Source organism: Somniosus microcephalus, unplaced genomic scaffold, assembly GCF_052327205.1.
Source record: "Somniosus microcephalus isolate GS21.2 unplaced genomic scaffold, FLI_Smic_1.0 unresolved_chr6, whole genome shotgun sequence".
Classification (NCBI taxonomy): Eukaryota; Metazoa; Chordata; class Chondrichthyes; order Squaliformes; family Somniosidae; genus Somniosus; species Somniosus microcephalus.
The window spans coordinates 12,147,822-12,167,698 of record NW_028225184.1 but is presented as its reverse complement, the minus strand read 5'-3'; the positions used below and the strand labels follow the sequence as shown (position 1 = coordinate 12,167,698).

Sequence of the window (19,877 nt, the reverse complement as noted above, 5' to 3'; positions counted from 1 at the left end):
GTGAAGAAGGCCCAGCAGTGCCTATATTTCCTGAGGAGGCTGAAGGGATGTAACGGTGGCATAGTGGTTAGCACTGTTGCCTCACAGCGCCAGGGACCCGGGTTCGAATCCGGCCTCGGGTGACTGTCTGTGTGGAGTTTGCACATTCTCCCCGTGTTTGCGTGGGTTTCCTCCGGGTGCTCCGGTTTCCTCCCACAGTCCAAAGATGTGCGGGTTAGGTTGATTGGCTATGATAAATTGACCCTTAGTGTTAGGGGGATTAAATACGTGGGGTTACGGGGATAGGGTGGGATATGTGTTGGTGTAGGGGTTACGGGGATCGGGTGGGATATGTGTCGGTGCAGGCTCGATGGGCCGAAGTGGCCTCTATCTGCACTGTGGGGTTTCTGTGATTCTGTGAAGCTGTCACCCCTGATCCTCTCTAACTTTTACCGCTGCACTATAGAGAGCATCCTGACGAACTGTATCACAGTGTGGTATGGCAGCTGTAGCTACTATGACCGGAAAGCCCTGCAGCGGGTAGTCAAAACTGCCCAACGCATTACCGGCACCCGGCTACCGAGCATAGAGCACATCTACCAGAAACGCTGTTTACGGAGGTCACGGACCATCATCAAAGACCCTCCCCACCCCAGCCACAGTCTGTTCGCCCCCCCTGCCATCTGGGAGACGCTACAGATGCATTCGCACCCGAACGACCAGATTTAGGAACAGCTTCTTTCCCGGGGCTGTCATCCTACTGAACTCCACAAATAAACTCTAAAGCCTGCACATCTGTCAATGCACTTTATTCTGGTTATGTTTATGTTAATGTATTACAAACCAAATGAATGTTGAATGTTTAAATGTCTTAATCTAAATGTACACTCTCGGGAGCCGCAAGCCTAACAATGACAATAAAGTTGATTATTATTAAGGCTATGGACCAACTCCTGGGATATGGGATTGGAATATACCGGCACAGACACGAGGGGCCGAAGGGCCTCTTTCCGTGCTCTATGACACTATGAGCATTATGCTGGTAGAGTGACATGAGGAAGGACGGGAGGAAGCTCATGTGAGGCATAGCTGGTTGTGCTGTACATGCAGTGTAATTCGATTCGTCGAATTTTACAGATTTGACAATCTCACGGACGGTCCATCTCACTCGAGGGCCTCTGTACAGAGTGGAAGGAACTCACACCAGCATCTCCTGTAACGTGACGGGCTATGAAGGCAACGGCCCGCAGGACTTCGAGTGGACCATGGTGAAATCCCAGGGGTCCACCGTGCCGGTCGGAGTGGTGAGCACGAGAAACCCGGCGTTCCCGAAATTAGACTATGTAGCGCGTGTGCGGGCGGGAGATGTCTACATCCATCGGGTCTCCCCTGACTCCGCGGAGCTGCACATGAGGGTCCTTCAGAGTGACGACGATGGCGAGTATGAGTGTTACACACCGTCCACAGACCGGAGGCACCTGGGCACGTACAGTGCTAGCCTACACCTGAAAGGTGGGTGTGGAATTGATGGGAAGGGGTTGGGTCCCATTGGGATTGTGTACAGTGGGAGTGAATGGGAAGGGGTTTGGGTCCATTGGGATTGTGTACAGTGGGAGTGAATGGTAAGGGGTTTGGGCCCATTGGGATTGTGTACAGTGGGAGTGAATGGGAAGGGGTTTGGGTCCCATTGGGATTGTGTACAGTGGGAGTGAATGGGAAGGGGTTTGGGTCCATTGGGATTGTGTACAGTGGGAGTGAATGGTAAGGGGTTTGGGCCCATTGGGATTGTGTACAGTGGGAGTGAATGGGAAGGGGTTTGGGTCCATTGGGATTGTGTACAGTGGGAGTGAATGGGAAGGGGTTTGGGTCCATTGGGATTGTGTACAGTGGGAGTGAATGGGAAGGGGGTTGGGTCCATTGGGATTGTGTACAGTGGGAGTGAATGGGAAGGGGTTTGGCCCCATTGGGATTGTGTACAGTGGGAGTGAATGGGAAGGGGTTTGGGCCCATTGGGATTGTGTACAGTGGGAGTGAATGGGAAGGGGTTTGGGTCCATTGGGATTGTGTACAGTGGGAGTGAATGGGAAAGGGTTGGGTACATTGGGATTGTGTACAGTGGGAGTGAATGGGAAGGGGTTTGGGTCCATTGGGATTGTGTACAGTGGGAGTGAATGGGAAGGGGTTTGAATCCTTTGGGATTGTGTGCAGTGGGAGTGAATGGGAAGAGGTTTGGGTCCCATTGGGATTGTGTACAGTGGGAGTGAATGGGAAGGGATTTGGGTCCATTGGGATTGTGTACAATGGGAGTGAATGGGAAGGGGTTTGGGTCCATTGGGATTGTGTACAGTGGGAGTGAATGGGAAGAGGTTTGGGTCCCGTTGGGATTGTGTACAGTGGGAGTGAATGGGAAGGGGTTTGGGTCCATTGGGACTGTGTACAGTGGGAGTGAATGGGAAGGGGTTTGGGTCCATTGGGATTGTGTACAGTGGGAGTGAATGGGAAGGGGTTTGGGTCCATTGGGATTGAGTACAGTGGGAGTGAATGGGAAGGGGTTTGGGGTCCATTGGGATTGTGTACAGTGGGAGTGAATGGGAAGGGGTTTGGGTCCATTGGGATTGTGTACAGTGGGAGTGAATGGGAAGGGGTTTGGGCCCATTGGGATTGTGTACAGTGGGTGTGAATGGGAAGGGGGTTTGGGTCCATTGGGATTGTGTACAGTGGGAGTGAATGGGAAGGGGTTTGGGTCCATTGGGATTGTGTACAGTGGGAGTGAATGGGAAGGGGTTTGGGTCCATTGGGATTGTGTACAGTGGGAGTGAATGGGAAGGGGTTTGGGTCCATTGGGATTGTGTACAGTGGGAGTGAACGGGAAGGGGTTTGGGTCCATTGGGATTGTGTACAGTGGGAGTGAATGGGAAGGGGTTTGGGTCCATTGGGATTGTGTACAGTGGGAGTGAATGAGAAGGGGTTTGGGTCCATTGGGATTGTGTATAGTGGGAGTGAATGGGAAGGGGTTTGGGTCTGTTGGGATTGTGTACAGTGGGAGTGAATGGGAAGGGGATTGGGCCCATTGGGATTGAGTACAGTGGGAGTGAATGGGAAGGGGTTTGGGTCCATTGGGATTGTGTACAGTGGGAGTGAATGGGAAGGGGTTTGGGTCCATTGGGATTGTGTACAGTGGGAGTGAATGGGAAGGGGTTTGGGTCCATTGGGATTGTGTACAGTGGGAGTGAATGGGAAGGGGTTGTGTACAGTGGGAGTGATGGGAAGGGGTTTGGGTCCATTGGGATTGTGTACAGTGGGAGTGAATGGGAAGGGGTTTGGGTCCATTGGATTGTGTACAGTGGGAGTGAATGGGAAGTGGTTTGGGTCCATTGGGATTGTGTACAGTGGGAGTGAATGGGAAGGGGTTTGGGTCCATTGGATTGTGTACAGTGGGAATGAATGGGAAGGGGTTTGGGTCCATTGGGATTGTGTACAGTGGGAGTGAATGGGAAGGGGTTTGGGTCCATCGGGGACTGTGTACAGTGGGAGTGAATGGGAAGGGGTTTTGGGTCCATCGGGATTGTGTACAGTGGGAGTGAATGGGAAGGGGTTTGGGTCCATCGGGACTGTGTACAGTGGAGTGAATGGGAAGGGGTTTGGGTCCATCGGGATTGTGTACAGTGGGAGTGGATGGGAAGAGGTTTGGGTCCATTGGAATTTTATGTAATGATATCTTAATCATGCTATTTTTCTCTCTCTCTCTCTCTCTCACTCTCGCTGTCTCTCTCTGTCTCTCTCTGTCTCTCTCTGTCTCTCTCTCTCTCTGTCACTCTCTCTCTGTCTCTCTGTCCCTCTCTGTCTCTCTCTCTCTCTTTCTCTCCCTCTGTCTGTCTGTCTCTTTCTGACCCTCTCTCTCTCTATCTCTCTGTCTGGCTGTCTCTCTCTCTCTGTCTCTCTCTCTGTCTCTCTCTCTCTCTCTTTCGCTCTCTGTCTCTCTCTCTCTCTCTCCCTGTCTCTCTCTCTCTCTCTCTCTGTCTCTCTCTTTCTCTCTCTCTCTATCTCTGTCTCTCTCTCCCTGTCTCTCTATCTCTGTCTCTCTCTTTCTCTCTCTCTCTATCTCTCTGTCTCTCTCTCCCTGTCTCTCTATCTCTGTCTCTCTCTTTCTCTCTTTCTCTATCTCTCTCTCTTCTCTCTCTCTCTCGTCTCTCTCTGTCTCTCTCTCTGTCTCTCTCTCTCTCTCTTCGCTCTCTGTCTCTCTCTCTCTCTCTCTCTGCTCTCTCTCTCTCTTCTTTCTCTCTCTGTCTCTCTCTCTCTCTCTCTCTCTGTCTCTCTCTCTCTCTCTCTCTCTGCCTCTCTCTCTCTGTCTCTCTCTTTCTCTCTCTCTCTATCTCTCTGTCTCTCTCTCCCTGTCTCTCTATCTCGCTGTCTCTCTCTCTCTCTCTGTCTCTCTCTCTGTCGCTCTCTCTATCTCTGTCTGTCTCTCTCTCTCTCTCCCTGTCACTCCCTCTGTCTCTCTCTCTCTGTCTCTCTCTCTGTCTCTCTCTCTGTCCCTCCCTCCTCCCAGTCCTCCCGGACACCCTGAAGCTCACCGGTCCCTCCGCTGCCCGCTCTCGCCTCAGCGCGCGCGAGGGCGAGGGCCTGGCGGTCCTGTGTCGCGCTGCGGCCCATTCTCCGCTGCACACCCACCTCTCCGTCAGCTTCAGCCACGAAGGGACCGGTGGCGGGGGCCGTCAGAAGGTGATCGGGCTGGGCCGAGACCTAACCGTGGAGACGGACGGCCAGGGGCCTTACTGGACTCGCTACGCGCAGGGCGAGATCGGCGTGGAGAAGTTCGAAGGCGACTCGTACCTCCTGAAAGTTGACCACCTGAAGGCCGAGGACTCGGGAAGCTATGATTGCACAGCGTCGGAGTGGATCCAGGACCCCGACAGAACCTGGCAGAAGATTCTAGAAAGGACCGTCCCCTTGGTGAACCTCTCGGTGGTACCCAATGGTGAGAGAAACTCCTGCACTGTCCCATCAAACACTCCCGGAGCAGGTACAGCACGGGGTTAGATACAGAGTAAAGCTCCCTCTACACTGTCCCATCAAACACTCCCAGGGCAGGTACAGCACGGGTTAGATACAGAGTAAAGCTCCCTCTACACTGTCCCATCAAACACTCCCAGGGCAGGTACAGCACGGGTTAGATACAGAGTAAAGCTCCCTCTACACTGTCCCATCAAACACTCCCAGGACAGGTACAGCACGGGGATAGATACAGAGTAAAGCTCCCTCTACACTGTCCCATCAAACACAACCAGGGCAGGTACAGCACAGGGTTAGACACAGAGTAAAGCTCCCTCTACACTGTCCCATCAAACACTCCCAGGGCAGGTACAGCACGGGTTAGATACAGAGTAAAGGTCCCTCTACACTGTCCCATCAAACACTCCCAGGGCAGGTACAGCACGGGTTAGACACAGAGTAAAGCTCCCTCTGCACTGTCCCATCAAGCACTCCCAGGGCAGGTACAGCATGGGGTTAGATACAGAGTAAAGCTCCCTCTACACTGTCCCATCAAACACTCCCGGAGCAGGTACAGCACGGGGTTAGACACAGAGTAAAGCTCCCTCTACACTGTCCCATCAAACACTCCCAGGGCAGGTACAGCACGGGGTTCGATACAGAGTAAAGCTCCCTCTACACTGTCCCATCAAACACTCCCAGGGCAGGTACAGCACGGGGTTAGATACAGAGTAAAGCTCCCTCTGCACTGTCCCATCAAACACTCCCAGGACAGGTACAGCACGGGGTTAGATACAGAGTAAAGCTCACTCTACACTGTCCCATCAAACACTCCCAGGGCAGGTACAGCACGGGGTTAGATACAGAGTAAAGCTCCCTCTACACTGTCCCATCAAACACTCCCAGGGCAGGTACAGCACGGGGTTAGATACAGAGTAAAGCTCCCACTACACTGTCCCATCAAACACTCCCAGGGCAGGTACAGCACGGGGTTCGATACAGAGTAAAGCTCCCTCTACACTGTCCCGTCAAACACTCCCAGGGCAGGTACAGCACGGGGTTAGATACAGAGTAAAGCTCCCTCTACACTGTCCCATCAAATACTCCCAGGGCAGGTACAGCACGGGTTAGATACAGAGTAAAGCTCCCTCTACACTGTCCCATCAAACACTCCCAGGGCAGGTACAGCACGGGTTAGATACAGAGTAAAGCTCCCTCTACGCTGTCCCATCAAACACTCCCAGGGCAGGTACAGCACGGGTTAGATACAGAGTAAAGCTCCCTCTACACTGTCCCATCAAACACTCCCAGGGCAGGTACAGCACGGGTTAGATACAGAGTAAATCTCCCTCTACACTGTCCCATCAAACACTCCCAGGGCAGGTACAGCACGGGTTAGATGCAGAGTAAAGCTCCCTCTACACTGTCCCATTTAACACTCCCAGCGCAAGTACAGCACGGGTTAGATACAAAGTAAAGCTCCCTCTACACTGTCCCATCAAACACTCCCGGGGCAGGTACAGCACGGGGTTAGATACAGAGTAAAGCTCCCTCTACACTGTCCCATCAAACACTCCCAGGGCAGGTACAGCACGGGTTAGATACAGAGTAAACTCCCTCTACACTGTCCCATCAAACACTCCCAGGGCAAGTACAGCACGAGGTTAGATACAGAGTAAAGCTCCCTCTACACTGTCCCATCAAACACTCCCAGGGCAGGTACAGCACGGGTTAGATACTGAGTAAAGCTCCCTCTACACTGTCCCATCAAACACTCCCAGGGCAGGTACAGCACGGGTTAGATACAGAGTAAAGCTCCCTCTACACTGTCCCATCAAACACTCCCAGGGCAGGTACAGCACGGGTTAGATACAGAGTAAAGCTCCCTCTACACTGTCCCATCAAACACTCCCGGGGCAGGTACAGCACGGGGTTAGATACAGAGTAAAGCTCCCTCTACACTGTCCCATCAAACACTCCCGGGGCAGGTACAGCACGGGGTTAGATACAGAGTAAAGCTCCCTCTACACTGTCCCATCAAACACTCCCAGGGCAGGTACAGCACGGGGTTAGATACAGAGTAAAGCTTCCTCTACACTGTCCCATCAAACACTCCCGGGGCAGGTACAGCACGGGGTTAGATACAGAGTAAAGCTCCCTCTACACTGTCCCATCAAACACTCCCAGGGCAGGTACAGCACGGGGTTAGATACAGAGTAAAGCTCCCTCTACCTTGGTCTCCAGGGTATTTAGCGGATATTATTGTGGGTGGTGGGGGTAGGTTTCCCTGATTGGCCCTGTTCTCGAGGTTTCTTACAAAATTTAGAATGGGGCCCAGGTCTCCCGCAGTTGTTACAATGTCCTTCGGATCGACATGTGCAGCGGGAATGCAGTGGGCATAACTGGCCCTTCTACCACCCCTAACAGGTTTATCTACCACACTGAGAGGTTTTTTTTGGTCTGCACTCATCCCTTGCAAAAGTCCATGCCCGATTGGTGGGCTGGAGTAGTTCAGGCCACTCGGTCACAGGTGAGACCGTGTGTCCGCGAGCAGGCCTCAATGAGCTTTGCAAGCCGTTCAAGAAGGACGTCCTTGCCATGGAGGGAGTGCAGCGAAGATTCACCAGGCTGATACCTGGGATGGCAGGAATGACGTATGAGGAGAGATTGGGTCTGTTAAGTATGTGTATTGTATTGATCAATTAACACAAAGACTTAAACGTATAACTCAAACAGGTCTTTACTGGTTGGAGGTAGGGACTATACATAGGTCTTTACTTCATGCCCACAGGCGGGAACTGAGGGGGATCAGTACCCACAGTACTATTTATACCCCTATGGCCAGGAGTGGTACTGCGTATCACTACGCCCAACAAGTAGTGCAGTCCTGTCCATAGGTTCAAAGTAGCACACATATTACATACACAACATTCCTCCCTTCCTAGCTTTACAGTCATCTCCCCATTTAACATAACGTAATAACATATATACATATATAACTTCAGGTTTACATAACAGAATAACATAGATACATAGATAACTTCATGTCAAAACAGATCACAGATTCAGTCTCTGCGGAAAACAGTTCACAGATTCAATCTCTGTGGTGTAGTCGGTTCACGTTGCTGGAGTGACTCCTTCCATGGATTTAACAGTTTGAACTTCCGAACTGAATTGGCTCCGTTCGGAGGGACCACGTGTGTGATCTGGTAGAGGTGATAATGGTTCAGATGGGTCATCTTCTGTTTTTACTTTTCCTTTTCTGCTTCTTGGAGACTCTCTGGGCTCCATTGTCAGCTGCCACAGCTGCCAGCTGCATGCGCAGTTCCTCCTTCTCTTCCTCCTGTTTCCATCGTAGAGCCAGCTTCTCCCGATGTTCCGTAGACTTTTGGTGCTCCTCCATGATTTCTGCACTTTGGGAGTCGAAGTTACAAGCTGGGCAGGACAGGACATCGTAATATTCGGTGTCGTCCTGAGCTAGACCAGTGAGAGGGTCGTCTATTTCCTCCATACCCAGCTGGACGTTAGCCAGCTCTTGTTCCAAATCCAGACATCTTTCCTGAAGAGACTTCTTCATGTGTACCTCTGCATCCAGCTTTTTCTGGGCTTTCAGCAAGTCGTTTACTAGTGACCTCATTTGTGATTTTAATACTTCAACTTCCTTTGGAGGTTGATTGATCGGACTATGCAATCCCTCTACCGGAGCAGCTGTTTCAGCGGTCTGTTGTTCTACGTTGACGTGAGTCAGCGTACTTTTGGCATCCAAGGGCTGCTCTGTTGCAGTCATCTCAGTCTGTGTTGCCACCTCAGCTCTTCCAATAACCTTTGAGAGCTCCGAACCCCTTTCGTTTGAATATTGAAGTTCATGTTCAAGTTTTTCCCATTTCAGAGTCCTGTCCTTCAGCATATGCAGGAGTTGGCTGACCGTTAACTCCTCTGACATCAGACGTTTTGTGTGCTCCTGCTCCATTTTCTCCATCAGCTGCTTCTGTTGTCTTTCCAGATTCTCCAACTCTATATCAAAGAACTCTTTCGTTGCATTCAACTCTTGCTCAAAACGGCGAAGCATTTGTTCTAATTGCTGTTGTAGTTTGAAATGGAGTTGAGTTCGAGCCCGGTGTCCCTCAGAAATGGGCACATCAGTAGACTTGCCAGACTCAGAATCCACAGTTAAACTATGTTGTTGTTGCTCAGTGGAATTCTGTGCTGAAACTTTGTCTTTTGCACCTGAGTTGGGCTTACCATCATCCGTTCCAGAGTCTGGGCCGACTATCTTCACCGAGTTCTCACTCGTTATTGTTTGTAGGAAATGCCAGTCCATATTCATTTTCCTAATCCACTCCCGTCCTAGTAGTGGAGGACCTCCTTCAGATATCACATATAAGTCCATTATTTGACTGTCTTCGCCCTTGTGGACCACTGCAACCTCTATTTTCCCGATGGGGTACACTCTTTGCCCCGTGTATGTTTTCAATATAATCCCCGTATCCTGTAGGGGAATATGTTGGAATAACTTTCCGTAATCTTTCTTATTTATGACCGTCAATGCCGATCCAGTGTCCAATTCCAGTTTTACTTGGACTCCTTCTATCTGAAGAGTGACCCAAATTGTCTGGAGGTCTGCACCCTTACCAGCGTTGAGTACTCTTAAGCTAGCCAGTTCATTACAGCTTAAGCTAGCCAGTTCATTACTGCTAGCGTCTGAATCGGACTCCTGTTCGGTCACCTTGTGTACCTTTGCGTATTTTCCTTGCGGTGACTTCTTGTTGCTGGTCTTCTTCCCTGACCTGCATACTCTAGCTATATGTCCAAGCCTACCACAAGTTCTACATTCTTGGTTTTTAAACCAACACTGGTTCTGATCATGCGTTGTCTTTCCACAACGATAACATTTGCCAGAACTCACACCCAATTTGTGTGCACTGAGCTCCGGTGACCGTAGCTGCATTACTGCCGTGCCTCTCGCTGCGGCTTCGTGTGCTGCTGCCATAGTGACCGCCTTCTCAAGCGTCAGCTCATTCTCCTCGAGCAGTCGCTTTTGTGTATCCTGTTTAAATAAACCACACACAAATTTGTCTCGAAGTGCCTCTGTCAGTCCCGTTCCAAACTGGCAATATTTCGCTAATTTACGCAATTCCAGCAAATAATCAGCATTGCTTTCATGCTGTAGCTGCCTTCTGTCATAAAATTTAAATCGTTCCGCTAGCATCAGCGGCGTGGGGTTTAGATGATCTTTCAGGACAGTAACAATCTCATCGAACGTCTTATCCGCCGGTTCATCTGGTGATAACAGGTGTTTCAATTGCCCGTATGTCTTCGCACCCATTAAATTTAATAATGTTAGTGCTTTATCAGCCTCACGAATTTTATTGGCCTTACAATAATTTTTAACTCGTTCAACATATATGGCCCAATCTTCGATGTCACTATCAAAGTTGCTAATATTCCCGTGTTTAGGCATTGTAGTACTTTATCAGATTTGCAATTTCTCAGATTTTTTTTTTACTGTTATCCAAGATGGTGGCTTCCCGCTCTTGCCGTCATCCTCCGCCCACAAAATGGCGGTTTTCCCGCTTCTGCCTTCTTCCCCAGCGGTTTTCCCGCGAAAAATGGCGGCTTTCCCGCGCTTCTCGCTCTCCCCGCCCACTTCAATGGCGGTTTTCCCGCGCTTCTCGTCGCTGACTTTCAGCCCGACTGCGGCTCTTATCTCCTGTGCGATCGCTGGTGCGCCGCCCGCCCGAAACGGTTCTCAGCCCTTATCACCGGTGCGATCGCTGGCCCGCTAAGCGCCTCCCGCTTGAAGCGGCTCCCGGCCTCTGGCTCACCCGCTCGGCGGCTCTTGCTCGCTCCCTCCCGAGCTCTGGCTTACCCGCTCGCGCCCTCCCGGGCTCTGGCTTACCCACGAGGTTATGGAGGCTTCAGGGTCCTAATGCCTGTCGCTTCCAGTCGCTGGAAGCTGTCAGGATTTCTGCTGCCCTTCAGTTTTCAGTGGGGTGTTGAGGATTGGAACCTCTCTTCAACGTCCTGTCTTTGGACGAAGCCGCTGTGGAATAACTGCCGCAGGGTTCGAACCGACTCGTCGCCAGTGTTAAGTATGTGTATTGTATTGAACAATTAACACAAAGACTTAAACGTATAACTCAAACAGGTCTTTACTGGTTGGAGGTAGGGACTATACATAGGTCTTTACTTCATGCCCACAGGCGGGAACTGAGGGGGATCAGTACCCACAGCACTATTTATACCCCTATGGCCAGGAGTGGTACTGCGTATCACTACACCCAACAAGTAGTGCAGTCCTGTCCATAGGTTCAAAGTAGCACACATATTACATACACAACAGGGTCGATTGGGCATATACTCACTGGAGTTCAGAAGATTGAGAGGGGATCTCATTGAAACGTATAACATTCTGACAGGACTGCCATTTAATGAGATAAAACACAGAAACATAGAAGATAGGAGCAGGAGTCGGCCATTCGGCCCCTCGAGCCTGCTCCGCCATTCAATGCGATCATGGCTGATCATCCAAACTCAGTACCCTGTCCCTGCCTTCTCCCCATGTCCCTTGATCCCCTTAACCTTAAGAAATATATCCAACTCCTTCTTGAATATATTTAATGAATTGGCCTCTACTGCCTTCTGTGGTAGAGAATTCCACAGGTTCACCACTCTCTGGGTGAAGAAATTCCTCCTCATCTCAGTCCTAAATGGCTTTCCCCTTATCCTTAGACTGTGACCCCTGGTTCTGGACTCCCCCGCCATCGGGAACATCCTTCCTGCATCTAGTCTGTCCAGTCCTGTTAGAATTTTATAAGTTTCAATGAGATCCCCTCTCATTCTTCTAAACTCCAACGAGTATAAGCCCAATCGACCCAATCTCTCCTCATACGTCATTCCTGCCATCCCAGGTATCAGTCTGGTGAATCTTCGCTGCACTCCCTCCATGGCAAGAACATCCTTCCTCAGATAAGGCGACCAAAACTGCACACAATACTCAAGGTGTGGTCTCACCAAGGCCCTGTACAACTGCAGCAAGACATCCTTGTTCCTGTACTCGAATCCTCTCGCTACGAAGGCCAACATACCATTTGCCTTCTTAACCTCCTGCTGCACCTGCATGCTTACCTTCAGCGACTGGTGCACAAGGACACCCAGGTCTCGTTGCACTTCCCCTTCTCCCAATCTATTGCCATTCAGATAATAATCTGCCTTCCTGTTTTTGCCACCGAAGTGGAACATGACCTAGGTAACAAAGCTGGTAAAGACAGTTGAAATGCTGGATATCCTGTCTCCACTGAATTGCTTTTTTTGCTTCAAAGGTCAGCTATCTTGACCGCACCTTTATAGATGTCGCCTTTCATGTTAGCCCCTGTCGTTCTTACACCTTTCGGTTAAACTGCCAGCGATGTCATGTTCCCAACTGCAATGGGTAATATTATTATATCAGCCTTTCGTACACTAGTAAAGGCATCAAGGGTTATGGCCTTAGGGCCGGTGATTTGAGCTAAGGCAGAACATCAGCCATGATCTCATTGAATGGCGGAGCAGGCTCGAAGGGCCGAATGGCCTCCTCCTGCTCTTATTTCTTATGTTCTTATGACTGGGTGGGATATTAAAGGTTGCGGGGAGTGAGGGGGAGAGTGGGATTAGACTGGGTGGGATATTAAAGGTTGCGGGGAGTGAGGGTGAGAGTGGGATTAGACTGGGTGGGGTATTAAAGGGTGCGGGGAGTGAGGGTGAGAGTGGGATTAGACTGGGTGGGATATTAAAGGGTGCGGGGAGTGAGGGGGGAGAGTGGGATTAGACTGGGTGGGATATTAAAGGGTGCGGGGAGTGAGGAGGGGAGTGGGATTAGACTGGGTGGGATATTAAAGGGTACGGGGAGTGAGGGGGAGAGTAGGATTAGACTGGGTGGGATATTAAAGGGTGTGGGGAGTGAGGGGGAGAGTGGGATTAGACTGGGTGGGATATTAAAGGGTGTGGGGAGTGAGGGGGAGAGTGGGATTAGACTGGGTGGGGTATTAAAGGGTGCGAGGAGTGAGGGGGAGAGTGGGATTAGACTGGGTGGGATATTAAAGGGTGTGGGGAATGAGGGGAGAGTGGGATTAGACTGGGTGGGATATTAAAGGGTACGAGGAGTGAGGGGGAGAGTGGGATTAGACTGGGTGGGATATTAAAGGGTACGGGGAGTGAGGGGGAGAGTGGGATTAGACTGGGTGGGATATTAAAGGGTGTGGGGAGTGAGGGGGAGAGTGGGATTAGACTGGGTGGGATATTAAAGGGTGCGGGGAGTGAGGGGAGAGTGGGATTAGACTGGGTGGGATATTAAAGGGTGTGGGGAGTGAGGGGAGAGTGGGATTAGACTGGGTGGGATATTAAAGGGTACGGGGAGTGAGGGGGAGCGTGGGATTAGACTGGGTGGGATATTAAAGGGTGTGGGGAGTGAGGGGGAGATTGGGATTAGACTGGGTGGGATATTAAAGGGTGCGGGGAGTGAGGGGGGAGAGTGGGATTGGACTGGGTGGGATATTAAAGGGTGCGGGGAGTGAGGGGGAGAGTGGGATTAGACTGGGTGGGATATTAAAGGGTGTGGGGAGTGAGGGGAGAGTGGGATTAGACTGGGTGGGATATTAAAGGGTACGGGGAGTGAGGGGGAGAGTGGGATTAGACTGGGTGGGATATTAAAGGGTGCGGGGAGTGAGGGGGAGAGTGGGATTAGACTGGGTGGGATATTAAAGGGTATGGGGAGTGAGGGGGAGAGTGGGATTAGACTGGGTGGGATATTAAAGGGTGCGGGGAGTGAGGGGGAGAGTGGGGATTAGACTGGGTGGGATATTAAAGGGTGCGGGGAGTGAGGGGGAGAGTGGGATTAGACTGGGTGGGATATTAAAGGGTGCGGGGAGTGAGGGGGAGAGTGGGATTAGACTGGGTGGGATATTAAAGGGTGCGGGGAGTGAGGGGAGAGTGGGATTAGACTGGGTGGGATATTAAAGGGTGCGGGGAGTGAGGGGGGAGAGTAGGATTAGACTGGGTGGGATATTAAAGGGTACGGGGAGTGAGGGGGAGAGTAGGATTAGACTGGGTGGGATATTAAAGGGTGCGGGGAGTGAGGGGGAGAGTGGGATTAGACTGGGTGGGATATTAAAGGGTGTGGGGAGTGAGGGGGAGAGTGGGATTAGACTGGGTGGGATATTAAAGGGTGCGAGGAGTGAGGGGGAGAGTGGGATTAGACTGGGTGGGATATTAAAGGGTGTGGGGAATGAGGGGAGAGTGGGATTAGACTGGGTGGGATATTAAAGGGTACGAGGAGTGAGGGGGAGAGTGGGATTAGACTGGGTGGGATATTAAAGGGTGCGGGGAGTGAGGGGGAGAGTGGGATTAGACTGGGTGGGATATTAAAGGGTGCGGGGAGTGAGGGGGAGAGTGGGGATTAGACCATAGACTGAGGCAGTATTGCGATGGGATCTTTCTTTACCTTACACCTCTCTCCCCGTCTCCCTCCAGAACTGACGCTGGGCGCGAAGGTGTCCATCGCTCCTTTCATGTTCTACCGCGGAGACACGGTGGACCTTCACTGCAACGTGAGCCTGGGGAGATGGGAGGAGGACGTGGAACTTGCAGTCGGCTGGTGGGCTGAAGGGGAAGATCCCGTGGTCGTGGTGGACAGGCGGGGGGTGAGCCTCCACACCGCCCTGCAGGGCAAGACCGTGGCGGGCAGTGAGCTAAGCGCCGACAAGGCGGCTCCTCTCTGCTTCCGCCTGCGACTGCACAGAGCCGGCAAGCAGGACCAAGGCCGCTACCGCTGCGAGGTGACTGCTTGGGCGCAGAACTCCAACAAAGACTGGTACAAGGTGGCGCGCGCGCGTTCCGAGCCCGTCACTCTCTACCTCTACCTCTCACGTGAGTACCACACGGCCCTCTCGGAGCGAGGCAGTTTGGGGGGTGAGGTGCACCCATAGTTTGGGGGGGGTGAGGAGATCACAGTTTGGGAGGTGAGGAGATCACAGTTTGGGAGGTGCGGAGATCACAGTTTGGGGAGGTGAGGAGATCACAGTTTGGGGGGTGAGGAGATCACAGGTTGGGAGGCGAGGAGATCACAGTTTGGGGGGGTGAGGAGATCACAGGTTGGGAGGTGAGGAGATCACAGTTTGGGGGGTGAGGAGATCACAGTTTGGGGGGTGAGGAGATCACAGTTTGGGGAGGTGAGGAGATCACAGTTTGGGGGGTGAGGAGTTCACAGTTTGGGGGGTGAGGAGATCACAGTTTGGGGGGTGAGGAGATCACAGTTTGGGGAGGTGAGGAGATCACAGTTTGGGGGGTGAGGAGATCACAGTTTGGGAGGTGCGGAGATCACAGTTTGGGGAGGTGAGGAGATCACAGTTTGGGGGGTGAGGAGATCACAGTTTGGGGGGTGAGGAGATCACAGTTTGGGGGGTGAGGAGATCACAGTTTGGGAGGTGAGGAGATCACAGTTTGGGGGGTGAAGAGATCACAGTTTGGGAGGTGAGGAGATCACAGTTTTGGGAGGTGAGGAGATCACAGTTTGGGGGGTGAGGAGATCACAGTTTGGGGAGGTGAGGAGATCACAGTTTGGGGGGTGAGGAGATCACAGTTTGGGGGGTGAGGAGATCACAGTTTGGGGGGTGAGGAGATCACAGTTTGGGGAGTGAGGAGATCACAGTTTGGGGAGGTGAGGAGATCACAGTTTGGGGGGTGAGGAGATCACAGTTTGGGGGGTGAGGAGATCACAGTTTGGGGAGGTGAGGAGATCACAGTTTGGGGGGTGAGGAGATCACAGTTTGGGGAGGTGAGGAGATCACAGTTTGGGGAGTGAGGAGATCGCAGTTTGGGGGGTGAGGAGATCACAGTTTGCGGGGTGAGGAGATCACAGTTTGGGGGGTGAGGAGATCACAGTTTGGGGGGTGAGGAGACCACAGTTTGGGGAGTGAGGAGATCACAGTTTGCGGAGTGAGGAGATCACAGTTTGCGGGGTGAGGAGATCACAGTTTGGGGGGTGAGGAGATCACAGTTTGGGGGGCGAGGAGATCACAGTTTGGGTGGCGAGGAGTCCCGGGTAAAAACTCCCAAATGTTCCCCTGCTGAAACGACCGACATTGCTGTCTTGCAGCTTACGATACCCTCCTGGTTCCCATGGTGATTGGCGTGACGACCTCCCTGATTGTGACGATCACCATCATCGCCGCGGTGACCTGTTGCTTCCTGAGACGGCTCGCCAAGAAATGACGAGATGTCGTCGCCGGAACTCGGAGGTAAGGACATCGGAACTGGCGCAACGACACCTCGCATGGGCCTGAGCCCCAACAGGCACAGCAGGATCCCAGATTCACAGCCAACCTCTTTACGCTCATCTCTCTGTTTCTTTTTCTCCACAGGGCCGCTCGTTGCATCAGGACTGAAAACCGGGGGGGACATGAAGAGATCTGAGCGGGAGAACTGACACCATCATTGACCCCTGAACCCCAACACTGCCCCCTGACCCCCAACACTGACCCCTGACCCCCAACACCGCCCCCCTGACCCCCAACACTGCCCCCTGACCCCCAACACTGACTCCTGACCCCCAAAACTGACCCCTGACCCCCAATGCCGCCCCCTGTCCCCCAACACCGCCCCCTGACCCCCAACACTGACTTCTGACCCCCAACACTGACCCATGACCCCCAACACTGCCCCTGACCCCCAACACTGCCCCCGACCCCCAACACTGCCCCCAACCCCAAAACTGAACCCCACACTGATCCCAGCACTGATCCCTGACCTCAAACTGACCCCTGAGCCCAACACTGACTCCCACACTGACCCCTGACCCCAGCACTGACCCCTGACCCCACCACTGAACCTGACCCCCCAACACTGACTCCATCACTGATCCCAACAGTGACCCCTGACCGCCAACACTGCCCCCTACCCCAACACTGAATTCAAACACTGACCCCTGACCCCACACTGACCACTGACCCCCACACTGACCCCTGTACCCTACACAGACCCAGTACTGACCCCTGATCCCAACAATGACCCTCACACTGACCCCGACATCAACACTGACCCCGACCCCCACACTGATCCCGACACTGACCCCAGCACTGACCCCTGAACCCCACACTGATCCCAGCACTGACCCCTGACCCTAACACTGAACCCTGACCCCCAACGCTACAACACTGGCATCTCTCCGACAATGTGGAAAACTGCCCAGGTATGTCCTGTCCACAAAAAGCAGGACAAATCCAACCCGGCCAATTACCGCCCCATCAGTCTACTCTCAACCATCAGCAAAGTGATGGAAGGTGTCGTCGACAGTGCTATCAAGCGGCACTTACTCACCAATAACCTGCTAACTGACGCCCAGTTTGGGTTCCGCCAAGACCACTCGGCTCCAGACCTCATTACAGCCTTGGTCCAAACATGGACAAAGGAGCTGAATTCCAGAGGTGAGAGTGACTGCCCTTGACATCAAGGCAGCATTTGACCAAGTGTGGTATCAAGGAGCCCTAGTAAAACTGAAGTCAATGGGAATCAGGGGGAAAACGCTCCACTGGCTGGAGTCAGACCTAGCACAAAGGAAGATGGTTGTGGAGGTTGGAGGTCAATCATCACAGCCCCAGGACATCGCTGCAGGAGTTCCTCAGGGCAGTGTCCTAGGCCCAACCATCTTCAGCTGCTTCATCAATGACCTTCCCTCCAACATAAGGTCAGAAATGGGGATGTTCGCTGATGACTGCACAGTGTTCAGGGCCATTCACAACTCCTCAGATAATGAAGCAGTCCATGCCCGCATGCAACAAGACCTGGACGACGTTCAGGCTTGTGCTGATAAGTGGCAGGTAATATTCGAGCCACACAAGTGCCAGGCAATGACTGTCTCCAACAAGCGAGAGTCTGACCACCGCCCCTTGACATTCAACGGCATTACAGCGGTTCAAGAAGGCGGCTCACCACCACCTTCTCAAGGGGCGACTAGGGATGGACAATAAATGCCGTGCCTTGCCAACGATGCCCACATCTCATAAGTGAATTTAAAAAAAACACTGACCCCAACACTGGCCCCTAACCTCCAACCCTGACCCCAACACTGATCTCTGACCCCAAAACTGACCCCAACACTGAACCCTGACCTCCAACACTGACTCCTGACCCAACACTGACCCCTCACCACCAAATGCTGGCCCCCACCAATGACCCATGACCCCATCATGGACCCCGAACACTGTCTGCCTTGCTTCTCTGTCTCTGTCTCTCTCTCTGTCTCTCTCTCTCTGTCTCTCTCTCTCTGTCTCTCTCTGTCTCTGTCTCTCTCTCTGTCTCTCTCTCTGTCTCTCTCTCTCTGTCTCTCTCTCTCTCTCTCTCTCTCTCTCTGTCTCTCTCTCTCTCTGTCTCTCTCTCTCTGTCTCTCTCTCTGTCTCTCTCTCTCTCTCTCTCGCTCCCTCTCTCTCTCTCTCTTTCTCTCTCTCTGTCTCTCTCTCTCTCACCCTCTCTCTCTCTCTCTCTCTCTGTCTGTCTCTCTCTCTGTCTCTGTCTCTCTCTCTGTCTGTCTCTCTCTCTCTGTGTCTCTCTCTCTGTCTCTCTCTGTCTCTCTCTCTCTCTCACCCTCTCTCTCTCTGTCTCTCTCTCTCTATCTCTGTCTCTCTCTCTCTCTTTGACCCATGACTCTGCCCTTATCCTTGGCTCACCGCCTCCCCCCAGCCTATCTGAGATCAGGCCCTCGCGGTGCCGAGAGGACAGGGATACTGTCAGGGTAGTGCCCTCCAACAGTCACCAGCGATTCCTCAGCTAGTTAATCACTGGCTAACTGTTGGTAACACATCACGCATGGCTCCAATGCTTGAGTGAGATGTGTTAGTGACTGGTTAAGGGCCGCACGTCACTGATTCCTGCTTAACAGCAACCAGTTAATTATTAGCAATGACTGGCTGATGGACAACAACCATTGCAATGGTTAACCGATTCTGGTTCAGTGGATTGCACTGATTCCCTGTCACTAGTTAACAATCGTTTGAGCGGATGACCAGCCAATGGATGAGGTCCGCTCGGAGGCCATGAGGTGGTTGGCCGGTCGCTGGTTATCCATTGACTAGAGATTGCGGGATCGGTTAACCGAGTCCGCTCCCTCGCTGGTATTTATTGATCTTTTCAAGTGAATAAATCTATTTATTGAACGAAACCAACTGGAGTTATCTGATTCTTGGCAACCTGTTACATCGCACTGGCACCGCGGACACAGTCCATTCGGCCCATCGCACGGCCATCTTTTAATGATGTCAGCGCACGGGGGGCGGCCATGTTTTAATGATGTCAGCACACGGGGGGCGCCCATGTTTTAATGATGTCATTGCACGGGGGGGCGGCCATGTTTTAATGATGTCAGCGCACGGGGGCGGCCATCTTTTAATGATGTCACCGCACGGGGGTGGCCATTTTTTAATGATGTCACCGCATGGGGGGCGCCCATGTTTTAATGACGTCACTGCACGGGGGTGGCCATGTTTTAATGATGTCACCAACCAGTGGCGGCCATGTTTTAATCATGTCACCACACGGGGCGGCCATGTTTTAATGATGTCACCACCCGTGGTCGACAATGTTCTAATGATGTCACCATCTGGTGCGGCCATGTTTTAATGATGTCACCACAAGGGGGGGAGCCATGCTTTAATGATGTCACCGCCCGGTGGATAAGAACATAAGAAATAGGAACAGGTGGAGGCCAATCGGACCCTTGCGCCTATCTCTGTAACCTCCTCCATGGCCCTCGCCCCCTCCCTATCTCTGTAACCTCCTCCAGCCCCTACAACCCTCCCTATCTTTGTAACCTCTTCCAGCCCCTACAACCCTCCCTATCTCTGTAACCTCCTCCAGCCCCTACACCCCTCCCTATATCT

General features: G+C 52.4%; 1 protein-coding gene across 1 annotated transcript in view; it reads left to right on the top strand.

Moving 5' to 3' along the window:
• igsf8 (immunoglobulin superfamily, member 8) overlaps positions 1 to 19,159 on the top strand; it is a 39,635-nt gene extending 20,476 nt beyond the window's left edge. Inside the window, exons 2-6 of the mRNA XM_085978190.1 lie at positions 1,117 to 1,491; positions 4,529 to 4,957; positions 14,479 to 14,874; positions 16,103 to 16,244; positions 16,368 to 19,159. Coding sequence (XP_085834316.1) covers positions 1,117 to 1,491; positions 4,529 to 4,957; positions 14,479 to 14,874; positions 16,103 to 16,218 — 1,316 coding nt within the window. The 3' untranslated portion in view covers positions 16,219 to 16,244; positions 16,368 to 19,159. The remainder of the gene's footprint in view (positions 1 to 1,116; positions 1,492 to 4,528; positions 4,958 to 14,478; positions 14,875 to 16,102; positions 16,245 to 16,367) is intronic.
• The last annotated feature ends 718 nt before the right edge of the window (positions 19,160 to 19,877 follow it).